This window comes from Zalophus californianus, chromosome 12 (assembly GCF_009762305.2).
Source record: "Zalophus californianus isolate mZalCal1 chromosome 12, mZalCal1.pri.v2, whole genome shotgun sequence".
Classification (NCBI taxonomy): domain Eukaryota; kingdom Metazoa; phylum Chordata; class Mammalia; order Carnivora; family Otariidae; genus Zalophus; species Zalophus californianus.
Genome location: NC_045606.1, coordinates 518571 through 533037, shown reverse-complemented (window position 1 = coordinate 533037; position 14467 = coordinate 518571). Strand labels below are relative to the sequence as shown.

The window sequence follows — 14467 nt, the reverse complement described above, 5'->3', positions numbered from 1 at the left end:
GAGGGAGGGAGAGGAGGTGTACCCAGAAGTGGCGACGGAGGAGAACAAGGCTCCTTGCACCCCAGGGGCACTATTTCCCTGACTTGAACAACTTAAAATCTAGAAGGAAACGACGAAGTGGAGAGTCCAGAAACTAGGGTGTCTCCACCACCACAGGCGTGAGTTTAGCTATTAACTGGGACTCGTGGTTACCGGGCCCTGGATCGCGTGTTGTTTTTCCTGGTCTTGGCTCAATCCCCAGGAGAAAAGGCTGTGCCTTTCCAGGGTCTGGTTCTTGGCTGCGAGAGCCAGCGTGAGGGCACTCTGAAGCCGCACCTACTCTAGCTTCTCAGAGGCCACCGGTGTCCCGGGCCGGCCTGTGCTCCTGGCGGCTCACACCGGCAACCTGGTGCTCACATATGTGTGAACGTACACACCATGGTCAGCAACTTTGCCCAAAGACCTGGAAGCCGTGCACACAGCACACAGGTTGGGATGTGGGCACCCTGGGGTCACGGGGAGCTACGGCCAAGGTCCCACAACCAGAGCCTGACTCCTGGGCTGAAAGTGAGAGCCGCTGGGCTCTGGCCCTCCAAACGCCGGGCTCAGGGCCACGGGGGACTCAAGGCTGAGGAGGCCAAGCACTCCGCTCTGCGGGAGGGAAGGTGCTGAAGGTGCCCCCAGAGGAGGGGCTGGCATGCCTGCAAGATTTCTGGCTTGGGAGGAGGGGTAAGCTCCCCACTGGAGACCGTGTAGGAGAAGGGAAGGAGGGGCGGGTGCGCTGCGCCAGCTCTCATGCAGACTGCTCCAACCTCTGCTTTCCAGACAAACAGACCAGCCCCAGATGCCCGGGACACCCACGGGCGGGGCACAGGTTCAGACAGGCTCATGTGGAGGAGGACTGGTCTATAAGGGGTGCCGTTTCTGGGGTCCAGACTAAGGGAACCCCTACGTCAGAAATGTCCCAGAGAAACAGAACATGACCACAGGGGAAATTTAAATTTTTCCAACAGAGATGAATCAACTCTCAGACTCTATTTGGTCAATGCATCAACACATTCTCACTTCAATACTTAAGTCACGCAGATATTCTGTACGCTTCCAGAACTCCGCAGCACCATGGGGCTGCCGGCCACATTGGGACAGAGCGGGTCTAGACACTGCACTCAGTGGTCAGGCCAGTGCAAATGGAGAAAAAGGACGACCCAGGTCCTGGGTCGGTCCACTGGCTAATCCTGCCCCCTCCCCACCCCTTCTTGATGCTCACATCCCTCCTCACCCCATCCTTGATGCCCACCCCTCTCCAACCCTGCCTGATGCCCACACCCCTCCCCGTGTCCACACCCTCATGTTGGTACCAGGTCACCAAGTGTCCACAATTTCCCAAGAGCCTGTGGGGAAGTGATGAAGGCCAAGCTGAAATGCTGACACCTCAGGACGCTTGTTGCAAGTTAAAGACAATGTCACCAACAGACACTCAGACCTTTCTAGGCTGCCACAGCCACGTGTGGCACCAGCAATGGGAGCATTCTGATCAGACCCCACTGGCTGGAGTGGGTCCCCCTTCATCACACCTGAGTCATGGATGGGGGTGTGAGCAGCAGTGCCGGTGCCCGGCTTGAAGAGCCCCACTACTGGGCGTCAGGCAGCTAGGGCTTGCCAAGGACGCCAGGTGCCCCCCACGATCCAGAGCGTGTGGCCTGGCAGCACCCCAGGTAACGGCACGATGCCTTCTGGGGAGCCCCATCCATAGCACTTGTTTCCTCCGTCTGTTCTACTGGGCAGCGTCGGCAGAGACCCCCCCACGCTGTACGGACGAGGGGCTCGACACAGGCAGGTGGCAGCGGAGCCCCCCATGTAGCCGCCACGTGTACGCGCGGCACGCCCAGCAGGCTCCATGCAAACCAGGTCCAGAAAGGAGAAGGAAAAGAGGAAAACAGCAAAGGACGGGCGAGCAGACAGACTTCTGTCTGGGCTGGGGAGCCCTGCTCCAGCCGCGGCCCAAGGCCTGGTCCCCGGTGGCTGGAGTGGGTTCTGGGGAACCTCCACACCTGAAATAAGCTCCCATGGAGACCAAAACGCACAGACACGCTTTTTCTCCTCTATGGTTGATGGTAAAAATGAAAAGCATGAATTTTTATCTATAAAAGAGCAAAAAAGCTCCCCTCTTTCTTCCACTTTAAAACAACGGAGGACCAAGAGAAATAAGCACGTCAGGAGGCCTCCTGCCAACACAGGTTTCAGGCAAGTGCACGAGATTTCCGTGGACGCCACCGCGTGCCCTTACCTCCAGCCGCCGGATGATCTCCCGTAGAGGAAGAGCCGACTCCTGCCCCCCGATGAACGTCGTGGTGGGCAGGTGAAAGACCTTGTCCAGGTCGGACTCGTCCAGGCCATAGAACCCTGCAAGGGTGAGGAGAGACGGGCACAGCCACACGGAGGCCACAGTTTATGGAAAGGGGAAGGGACTCCCCGGAGGAGAGAAAAGAGAAGAGAAAAAATCATAAAAATCTCTGATATACGTGAAAATAAGTAATATCTTACAGCCAGAAACACAAACTGTAGCAACAAACAGAAGCTGAGAATATTACTACCATCACAGCTTCAACAAGAATAAAATTCACATTATGCGCGTATTAGTCCAGTGCACTAATTATTCATAATCTAGAGATAAATGTCTTTCAAGGCCCCAGGGACACAAATTTTGACTTGAAAAGGCACTGGGTAAGTTAATCGGAAAGCAAATGAGAAGTAGTTAAGGAGGGGGTTCAAGCAGAGACTGAGGACCTGGTGTGGAAGGGCCCCGTGTGAGGAGGGGACAGGAGCTGGGGGGACAGAGGCAGGGGTGACGGCTGCCCCCTGCTCTGACCACCTGTCTGCACCCGTCCTGTACAGGGCACTCGGCAGGCTTCCCCGACCCCCACTAACACAGATCTACTGACTCGTCACCAGCATGTCCCGCAGCACCCGCTACACCAGGCACCTCTGACAGCGTATTTTGAACTGACACACCACGCGAAGGAAGGGCTCTCTGTCCGGCACGACGGGCTTGTTTCCCATCATGGCGACCATCGTGGGGAAGAGGCTGGAGGACTGTTGGGTGGCACAGAAGACTGGGCTCCCGCTGACCCTGACCCTGAGAACTCATGCCGGCTGGGCGAGGCGGATGCACCAGGGCACACCAATGTGCAGGACGCCAGCGCACCGCGGCCCGGGACACCCGGCTGTGCAAGGTCACACTCTGTCCTCGTGTCAGCCTGACTGAGCAGTGACGGCACAGGAGGGCCGGGAGCGGGCCTCCGGCCGTTGCAGGCAGAACCACTGGGAGGGCTGAAGAAGCGCCCACGTGCAGGCCCCAGCCCAGTGCTGACTCCCTGGGCGCGTGGGGGCCAGGAATGCCCAGCTGTGCCCATCCAAGCTGCCATGGGGACCACAGCCTGTATGCATTTAGCACCTCAGCACACACTGTTTAAGTCTTAAAAGCAAATTCTACGTTTTCCAAACCCTTTGTGCTTTCTTGAAACAAACGCTTTTTCACATGGGGGCAGTGACGGCCGCGGTGGCTTGGAGAAACGCACGTGCCCCTTTTCTGCTGCTATTCTACCCAGAATGGGGACGGGCCACCGCAGAGGTCTGCTGAGGCTCCGGGCGCTCACCGCCCGGCTCGTGGTATTTACGGAGGACAGCCAGAATCAGGTGGGGGCCATTCTTCCTAGATGCTGAGAACAGGCGTATACACCCCGTCGGGAACGCTCTGATCCAGGGAACCTCAGCTTGGCAGGACCCTGCCTCGGGGCGAGGGCAGCTCCTTGGCTCCGGGAACGCTCTGATCCAGGGAACCTCAGCTTGGCAGGACCCTGCCTCAGGGCGAGGGCAGCTCCTTGGCTCTGTCACCCTGTGCTGACCACTCCCGGGCTGTCCTGCTGAGCCTCCAAACGGCCAGCCCTGCTGCTATGTTCTTCAGTCACACAAGAAACTGACTCTCGGACACGTGCTTCCAGGAAAGTGGAGCAGACGTACTCCTATCCATTCCCCACTAGCTGCAATACAGAGCCCAGACATCATAGGTAAAAGAAACATAAGCCAAAGCCAGAAGGTGGAGAAGGCAGCTGACCAGCCAGTGAGGACCCCAGATTTCCTTCTGGGCTCCCACATCCCAAACTTGGGGCAAAGAACAACCTGAGAACTCCTCCAGATGCAGACCAAAAAAGCCCCAATGAAAGCTGCTCTCTCTAAAGGGTCAGGAGAGGGGCAGCTGAGCAGGGCTGAGAACTCAGACAATGACCGCTCTATTCTACCCAAACATGTAGCACACACTGCAGCCCAGCCACACCCCTGCAGGCTTCGAGGCATGTCAAAGTCCAGCTCCATCCCAGGGTTTCACGGAAGGACCAACAGGGAGGGAGCCCAGACTTTGCTCCCTCCAGGATGCACCAGCCCACTTCCCCATCCTGGCGTCGGCAGAGTCCGTGGACACCAGGGCCCCTCCCTGCCACGGCAGTGTTCAACGGGCCCTGCTGTAACAGAGATCGGAGTACAATTCCAAGTCTGGTAATACCCAAACATTCTGGTTTCAAGAAAAGAATCCCTCACAACAAGAACCAGGAATCCCTTAGACTGAATGCGGAAAGATAACCAATAGACACTAGCTCCTAGACGGACACTGGAACTACCCGCTTGGGGCTCTCCAGGAGCCATCCTCAGACGACTTTAGTGAGCACTCAGAATGTGACAGGGACGGTGGGAAGCCAAGTATCTACAAAAACTGAAGATGCAGAAAAGGACTAAACGGCAAAGTCTGAAACTGCAAAATGCAATCACCTGAATTAAAGTTGGGCAGGTGGGCTGGAGGGCAGAGAACCAGGGACCATGAAGACAGAACAAAAGAGATGAACCAATCTGAACAACAGAGAGAAATGAAGAAACCCTCGGGGACAGGTAACATAAAACAAAAGCCTTCTTGTTTGTGCCCATGAATCCCAGAAGGGGAGGAGGGTGAGGGAAGATGAGAAAAGGGACCTGGAAAATAATGGCTGAAATGCCCCAAATATGGCCAGAGACTTCAACCCACAGATCTAAGAAGCAGCGTGAGCCCACAGGAGAAACCCAAATATAACCACGCCAAAATACAGCATAATTACACTTCTCAAAATTAAAGACAAAGAAAAAAAATCCTGAAAGCAGCCAGAATAAAAGGAGGGAAAAAAAACACTTGAAGGCAGAGGGTTTCTCATTGGGGGGGGGGGGGGGGCCAGAACAGGGGCACATACTTTTCAGAGCCCCGTGTCCAGGGATGGCACCCTTTAGGAACGAAGGGGAAATGGAGCATTCTCAGTTGCAGGGAATGAAGACAGTCTATCACCTACAGGAATGGCTAGAGAAAATTCTCTGCAGAGAAAGGAAGTGACATCAGAAGGGATCTTAGACTTTAGGAAGGAAGACAGAATATGGAATAAAAAGTACGGGTTAGGGGCGCCTGGGTGGCTCGGTTGTTAAGCGTCTGCCTTCACCTCGGGTCATGATCCCAGGGTCCTGGGATCAAGCCCCACATTGGGCTCCCTGTTCAGCAGGAAGCCTGCTTCTCCCTCTGCTCCTCCCCCTGCTTATGTTCCCTCTCTCGCTGTGTCTCTCTGTCAAATAAAGAAAATTTTTTAAAAAAAAGTACAGGTTGGGCGCCTGGGTGGCTCAGTCGTTAAGCATCTGCCTTCGGCTCAGGTCATGATCCCCGGGTCCTGGGATCGAGTCCCACATTGGGCTCCCTGCTCGGAGGGAAGCCTGCTCTCCCTCTCCCGCTGCTTGTGTTCCTGCTCTTGCTATCTCTGTCTCTGTCAAATAAATAAATAAAATCTAAAATAAAATAAAATAAAAAAAGTACAGGTTAATAAACCAGACTTCCCTTCTCCTCCTGGGTCTTCTAACTTAGGGCTGATGGTCGAGGCCAAACTTATGACACTGTCTGATGTGGTTCTAAACATGTAGAGAAAATATTTAAAACAATTTTATTTTAAATGAAAAAGGTAAACGGATATAGAGGAAAGTACACTTTCTACACTTCATTTGAACTCATAAAACAATGACACCAGTAGATTGTGATAAGCTGTGTATATATAATACCATACCCAGACGACCACTAAAAAGCCTGAAAACAATTGCTAAAAACACAAAGATATGAATAAAAATACCATACACAAATAAAATTGGAATTCTAAAATACAGGCTTAAAAACCCATCTGAAGTCAGGAAAAAGAGGACAGAGAAATGAAAAAGAAAACAAACACAAAATAAAGGACAAGATGTTAGACTTAAGCCCCAGCATATCAATAATTACATTAAATATAAATGATCTAAATATGCCAACTAGAAGACAGAGATTGGCAAAGTGGATTAAAAAATAAAAAAAGACCTGACGATATGCCTGTCTACAAGAAACCCACTTCAAATATGACACAGACAGATTAGAAGTACAAGGATAGAAAAAGATATAACTTGTAAACACAATCAAAAGCAGAGCTCACTCCATTATTATCAGATAAAGTAGACATCAGAGCAAAGAAAATTACTAGACACAGAAAGGGGCATTACGCGATCATAGGTCAATCCATCTAGAAGACAGAGGAATCCCAACTGTGCATGCACTCAATAATGGACCTACAAATAATGTGAACCAAAAACTGAGGAGAGAAAGGAGAAAAAGAGGTGGCTGGGTGGCTCAGATGGTTAAGCGTCTGCCTTCGGCTCAGGTCATGATCCCAGGGTCCTGGGATCGAGCCCCGCATCAGGCTCCCTGCTCAGTGGGGAGCCTGCTTCTCCCTTTCCTTCTGCTCTTCCCTCTGCCTGTGCTCTTTGGCTCTCTCTCTGTGTCAAATAAATAAATAAAACCTTAAGAAAAAAAAAGAAAGAAAGGAGAAACAGAGAAACCCACAGGTATAGTTGGAGACTTCAACTCTTCTCTCTCAATAATTCATTTAAAAGGAAAATAGAAAATTGCCAAAGATATAGAAGGACTCAACAACCACCAACCAACAGGATCTAATGGGCATTTACAGAACACTTCGCCCGACAACAGCAGAATACACGTACTTCCCAAGTGCCCATGGAACATATGCCAAGACAGACAGTTCACTGGACCATAAAAAATGGTCAACAAATTTAGCAGAACTGAAATCATACAGAATGCATTCTCTAACCACAATGGAATCAGACTAGAAATCAGTAACAGATAAAAGGAAAGTCTCCAAATTATTAGAAATGAAACAACACACTCCTAAATAATCCATGGATGACAGAGGAAGTATTAAAGGGTATCAATACATGGAACTGAATGAAAATGAAAATATGACATACCAAAATTTGTGGGACAGCTAAAGCAGTTTCCCAGAGAGAAATTTACGGCACTAAACACACACATTACAAAAGAGGAAAAGTCTCAGGGTGTCTGAGTGTGGCTCCGTCAGTTAAGCGTCTTACTCTTGATTTTAGCTCAGGTCATGCTCTCAGGGTCGTGAGATCGGCTCTGCATCAGGCTCCATGCTTAGCATGGAGTCTGCTTGGCATTCTCCCTCTCCCTCTGCCCCTCACCCTGTGCACTCTCTCTCTCCCTCGCTCTCTCTAAATAAATAAATAAAATCTTTAAAAAAAAAAAAAAAGGAAAAAGCTCAACTCAGTAATCTAAACTCCCACCACAAGAACCTAGAAAAGGAGGGGGAAAAACCCACACAAAAAGGAGAAATAAGGAAATAATAAAGATAAGAACAGAAATCTATTTAAATCAATTGCATTGAAAACAGCAAAACAACAGAGAAAAGTCAACGAAACAAGGAGCTGGTTCTCTGAAAAGATCAGTAACACTGACAAACCTCTAACAAGACGAACAAAGGAAAAGGGGCGCCTGGGTGGCTCAATCAGTTAAGCGTCTGCCTTCGGCTCGGGTCATGATCCTGGGGTCCTGGGTTTGAGCCCTGCATCGGGCTCTCCACTCAGCTGGGAGTCTTCTTCTCCCTCTCACTCTCCCTCTGTGCACACACGCTCTCTCTCTTTCAAATAAATAAAATCTTAAAAAACAAAAGAAAACACTAACAAAGACACAAATTACCAATATCAGAAACAAAACAAGATAGCAACACAGACCACACATATCAACAAGATACTAAGGGAATACTATGAACAACTCTATATATGTACACTTGACAACTCCGATGAAACATACCATTCCTAGAACAAATACGAACTGCCACTACTCCCCCAGTATGAAACAGATAATTTGCAATAGTTCTGCAATATTTTTTTTAAAGATTTATTTTATTTTATTTTACTCATTTAAGAGAGAGACATAGAGAGAGAGAGAACATGAGCAGGGAGAGAGGTGGAAGGAAAGCAAGAAGCAGGCTCCCCGCTGAGCCAAGAGCCCAATGTGGGTCTTGATCCCAGGACCCTGGGATCATGACCTGAGTTGAAAGCAGATGCTTAACCATCTGAGTCACCCAGGCACCCCAATAGCTCTACAACTATTAAGGACATTGAATTCTGAAATAAAAAGCTTCTGAAAAAGAAATCTCCAAACCCACATGGTTTTGTTGCACAATTATACCAAATGCTTAAAGAATTAACACCAGCTCTAAAATCTCTTTCAAATATTAAGCAGAAAAGGAAAAACAACAACTCATTTTAAATGAAAAAAAATTACAAACCAATATCCCTGATTAATATAGATGCAAGAAATACATAGGTGCAGCAATATTTAAAAAGAATTTGGCACCACAACCAAGTGAAGTTTATTCCAGTGATACAAGGTTGGCTCAATATCTGAAAATCAGTGTAATCTGCCATACTATGAAGTTAAAGAAGAAAAATCACCCGACTGTATCAATAGATGGAGAAGATTTTTACACTTCTTCAAAATAAAAACTAGCAAAAAAATAGGAAGAGAAGGGAACTTCTTCAACTTGATAAGATCTACAAAAAATCTATAGCTAATATTATACTTGGTGATGAAAGACAGAACTTTCCCCCTAAGATCAGAAACAAGGTAAAGATGTACATTCTCAGGACTCTTAACATAGTGCTAAAAGTTCTAGCCAAGGCAATTAGGCATGAAAAGGAAATGAAAGGCACACAGGTTAAAAAGAAAGAAATAATTGTTCCTCTTGTCAGATGATATGATTATCTACACAGAAAATCCTAAGGAATCTACCAAAAAAAAAAAAAAAGTCCTAGAATAAGTGAGCTCAGCAAGGCCACAGAATATAATATAAACACAAAAATCAACTGTATTTCTATATATTAGTAATGATATGTAGACACTAAAATTAAAAAGAAAAAGAACCTTGGGTATAAATCTAACAAAACACACACAGGACTTGTACACTGAAAACTACGAAAAGCTGATGAAATAGATCAAAAAAGATCTAAATAAATGGAGAGGTGTACTATGTTCATGGATTGGGAGGCAATGGAGTAAACACGCCAATTCTCTTAAACGGATCTGTAGGTTTAGCACCATTGTTACCAAAATTTCAGCAAGTTGTTTTGTAAACACAAACAGGCCTTCTCTCAAATTCATCTGGAAAGGAAAAGGCCAAAACAGTTCTGAAGCAGGAAAATAAAGCTCAGTAGCTACGGTAACCCAGAGAGTGACAGTGGTTGGGGAACAGACACACAGACTATAGGAAAGGATCGAGAATCCAGGAACAGATCGGCGCAAGTCAATCCAACTGATTTTTGACAAAAATGCAAAAGCAATTAAACAGAGGGAAGACAAAGTTTCCAGGTGTTGGGGAAACCGGACATCCATAGGCAAAAAACAAAAAAAAACCCCTTGACCTGAACTTCAGGTTTTATACAGAAATTAACTCAAAATGGATTGTAGATTTAAATATAAAATGCAAAACTAGAAAACCATTAGAAAAATAGATAGGAGGGGTGCCTGGGCGGCTCAGAAGGTTAAGAGGCCAACTCTTGATTTCACTTCAGGTCATGATCTCTGGGTTGGGAGATCAAGCCCGGCGTCAGGCTACTTGCTTGGTGTGAAGCCTACTTAAGATTCTCTCTCTCCCTCTGCCCCTCTCCCCACTCACACTCTCTCTTTAAAATAAATAAATACATCCTAAAGAAAAAAAAATACGTAGGAGAAAATCTGGGTTCTGAGGTTTGGCAACAAAAGCACAATTTATAAAAGAGAACACTGACAAGCTAGACTTTATCAGAATTTAAGATTTTGCCCGGCAAAAGACCTGATTAGCCAAAGAATGGGAACAATGCAAAGGTCATCCGAGTGAATGAATAGTGGAAGCAAGTGTGGTACACCCATGGCAAGGAGTTCTGCTCAGCAAGAAGGGAAAAGCCAGTATTACAAAGCCACCTGGCTCAAATCCCAGAAAAATCAGGTTGATTGAAAACTGGCAATTCCAAAATGTTACACACTGTGATTGCATTTGCATAACATTCTTGCACTGACGAATTACAGAAATGGAGCCCAGGGTAGTGGCTGCTGGGGTTAAACGGGAGTGGGATGGAGGAGAAGCGGGGGTGGCTAAGGAAGGCCCCCCCGAGGTGACGAGGTGACGTGTGGCCAGCACCCTGGTGGGGTGTGCTATGGTGTACAAGACATTACCACCGTGGGACTGGCTGTGAGGCACGAGGCTCCCTGTGAATTCTTACAACTGTGTATTAATGTATGATGATCGCAAAAAGAAAAAGTGTAATCAAAACCGAGGTCTCACAGCTACGATCAGATGGAGGAAAACGAGAACTTCTCAGGGCCACCTAGCATGGAGGGAAGACTGGCCACCGGGGGAGTGACAACAGGCAGATGGCCCCCAGCACCTCACTCTGGATTCTTCAAAGGTGCTTTGCCCAGAACCATGGGTCACTGAGGATTCCTTACTTCATGGAGTAAGTTTTTATCAATACTTCAATTATCCTTCAAACATGGGAAGATCAACAGAGAAGTCTCATCCCAAATGCCCAGGAAGCAGAATCTGAAAGAATCCAGAGCCCAGTCAAAGACACAGTGCAGAGGTGGAGGAAAGGGTGTGCCGACATGCAGAATGCCGTGTGGCCTCCGCCCCCTGCCGGCTCGGCAGGAGCTCCAGGCAGCCTGCGCTAGAAAACAAGCTCAGCGAAGCGGAGGAGGCAAGACACACGGGGGGGGTGGGTGGGGGGGGGTGGTGGGGGTGGGTGGGTGAGAATGGACAGAAACAGATATGACACAGAAGTGGCGATCCCTGCTGGGTGACAGCTGAATGACGGGACAACGCACTTCAGTACAATTAACAGTCAACTTTTCCCAAATTGCATGCTAGGAAAAGTTGCACATCCTGTTCAAATGAGGTCCTCAGCTCCAGAAAGGTGAAAGGCGCATTATTTTCCTACCTCCTACTGTTAGCATTCGGAGTCGTTCCTTGAACACTGCAAGGTCTGAGAGGCAGAGTGAGGTGGCGTGGGTGAGCGCAGAAGGAAAAAGACAGCGAGAGTTAGTTCAGGACCCGGCCATCCCAACCCTGCACCGTCACCGCGGTCACGGGGGTCACAGACACCGTCACACAGACAGACACCGAAGGGGGACAGGGTGGGGCTCGGGGAGCGGCCACTACTGGGGTACCTGTGGGAACTGCTCAGAAACGGCTGGAATGAGGTGAGCCCAAAGGAGGGAAAGGCCACTTCCTGACTCAGGAAAGACCTCCTCGCTTCCTCGTCCTGAAGAAGAGGCTGACACAGCGCTCTCCTGGGAAATCAAACCCACCCAACCTAGCTTTGGGGTGACAAAACCAGGGAACAGAAAATGAAAAGGCCTAATTTCTAGCAGACGGTCCTCACAAGTGGGGCAGCAGATAACGGGCTAGACCCTAACCCTCCAGAGTCTGACGGGTTCTAAGGACAGAGGTGGGTCCTTGGTCCCCGCTCAGCGACACGGCAGAACCGGGAGGGAGCTCAGCTGCACAGAACCGCCCCAGGACTGCCCACGGTCCTCCTGCGGCAAGCCTTCAGGGCCGCTGGTGAAAGCCAAGGTGTTCATCTGGAGACAAAAAGCACCTTCCTTCTCCTGACCCTGGTCCCCCGGGGACCGGGTTCTGGGAGGGTTGTGGCGGCAGGGCACACAAGGGCAGGCAGCTGAGTGGTGGGGGCGTGCTCACGGTCACCGCAGCTGCTCCCTGCCCGGCAGTGCAGAGGAAGGCCAGCGGACGCTGCCTTGGAGGTGGAGAGCAAAAACTCTGAGTCAGAGGAGGCAGGGCCCCCTGCTTGGGGTGGGCAAGCCCTACTCCTTGCCCGTGGGGACAGCAGCACCCAGCAAAGACCATAGAGCCAGTGGCTCTTAAGACAACAGATCATCCAAGTTCCTCACAGAAGTGTGGACGCCTTGCTTATGGGCAAGAAGAAAGAATCTTCCTTTTTCTCCTGCAATCCTCAGAATTGAGACAGAGGACCATGCCCCACCCCAACAGCGAACTGCAAGCGTGCCCTATCTTTAGAAACTCTATAGGTGACATGTGGAATGTCTTCAAATGCTGACATCTGTTCATTCCGGGTACTGGTTCTGTGGATGCTGGCATTCTTATCTGTACTTCCTGGCAGATTTAACAGAAGACACGAACAGCCGGTGTTGTGTCATCTGCAGAGAGCACACGGGGGTCCCTGCAACCCACACGTTACTCCCTGATGAGCACATGACCCTGCTGGAGACACGGAGCGGCTGGGATTCGGCCACAGTGCCCCCCGGCCTGCCTGGGCGTCCGGGAGGACACCTTTGCACGGCATGGCCCCTGCGACCTTGGCTCGGTGTGAGCCCGACCCCCAGCTCTTCACTCATGGCCGCACACGGCAGCCCACAGGTGTCAAGTGAACTGCTCTGTGCTGCTCCGAAACTACGAAAGCTGACTAAAGATCAACTCTGTTTTAGTTACCCTCCCCAGATGTCAGGGGAGCAAAAGTGGCCGTGGTGGGCACGAGTGCTCTAGAAGGTCAGCAGGCTGGCAGCGAGACCCCAGTCCTGGCCCCGCCGGAATGAGCTAGCCCACTGACACGGTCAAAGTGTTGCCATTTTGGACTTCTGATTTGGCTTTTTAACTACAGGCACACCTTGTTTGATCACACTTCACAGATACTGAGTTTTTTGTGTTTTTCTTTCTTTCTTTTATAAATTTTAGGAATTTACAACTTTGTGGCAGCCCTGTACCTAGTACACCCACGGGCCCCATTTCCCCAACAGTATTTGCTCACTTCCTGTCTCTGCGTTGCATTTTGGTAATTCTCACCATATTCCAAACTTTTCACTCTTATCCTACCTGCACGGTGCTGTGATGTGCTGACCCCTGATAGCTCAGAGGGCAGTTGGTGGGATGGTGTGCACGCTGTCTTTGCTCTGACACAGTGTGGCTATTGCACACTTGCTCGGCCACGGTGCAGACCTTGCTCTTGGGCGCACAGGGAACCAAAGAGCTCGCTTTATGGCTGCGCTGGCTCTCCTGTGCTGGTCTGGAGTTAAGCCCGCAAGACCTCAGCTCAAGCTCATTTCCTGAGACGGGCGGTGTGCAAACACCAACGGCAAACAAGAGAAGCGTCATGGTTTCCTCCCTGTGATCTACAGAATGGGTTTCAAGTTCCCCTGTAATTACGTTTCAACCTCACATCGCAGTAAATGTCTGTCACCTCTGTCCCCGTGAGCAATCACGGTACACATCTACACAGACCCAGAGGCGCCGGCACATCAAAGCTGGAGTCTAATTCACACACTGCACGTGAAAGCAAGACACAGAAGGCAGGTCAGTGGGACCTTTCTGCGCATCCCAGACCAGCCGAGGGTGGCTCAGCTCCCTCCCCACCCGAACAAAGCCAGCGCTGCATGCCCACACAGGACAGAGGTGTGGCTACACCCAGTTTGTTTGTAGTGAAGACAGCAATGACCCTGACCCTGCAGGACTCCCTATCTGGACCTTTCCATTGATAGTCACACCCTAACCCTAATTTAGGGCCAACCAGAAAGGCCTCGCTAGGAAACCTGATCCTGTCCGGACCTCCTGAGGGATTCAAGGTGGAACATGCACCTGGGCGTCTCATGTCAGTGCTCCCGACCCTCGTCCACGGGCGTGGGTTTGACGGGGCAACCGGGTACAGATGAGGATGCATTCCTGGGGCCTACCTGGAACCCGGCTCCTGACAAAACACATCCTGGGGAAAGGTACCCTGTTGCTAATAATCATCCACCCAATTATGGACCAGTTGAGAAACTGTACTGACGTTCGTTTAAATTTAAAATCTTAATTACCATCATCACTCCTCAACAATGTTTCTGCTGCACTGGTGGAAGGCAGTATGTTCTGTGTGTGTGCCACATCTGCTGGTAACCCCAGCATCCTGACCACCCAGGAGCCCTGCACGCCCGCCGAGTCTCCTGTGACAGGTAAGAGCCTGCCCGTGAATTCTCTCCACCCGTCACTTTGGGGACCAGGAGAATGCATGTGACATCAGGGTAGGGACCCTAGGCCCACAATTC

The 14467-nt window shown here is 49.9% G+C and overlaps 1 protein-coding gene across 3 annotated transcripts in view; it reads right to left on the bottom strand.

The window, feature by feature from the left end:
• Positions 1 to 14467, bottom strand: part of OGDH (oxoglutarate dehydrogenase) — a 70406-nt gene that overhangs the window by 26320 nt on the left and 29619 nt on the right. For 2 of the 3 annotated variants that reach the window (XM_027573215.1, XM_027573214.1), the window contains exons 5-6: positions 11350 to 11394; positions 2267 to 2382 (exon numbers count right to left, since the gene is read on the bottom strand). In XM_027573215.1, the coding sequence (XP_027429016.1) occupies positions 2267 to 2382; positions 11350 to 11394 (161 nt within the window). The remainder of the gene's footprint in view (positions 1 to 2266; positions 2383 to 11349; positions 11395 to 14467) is intronic. The other variant, XM_027573216.1, reaches the window with a different exon arrangement.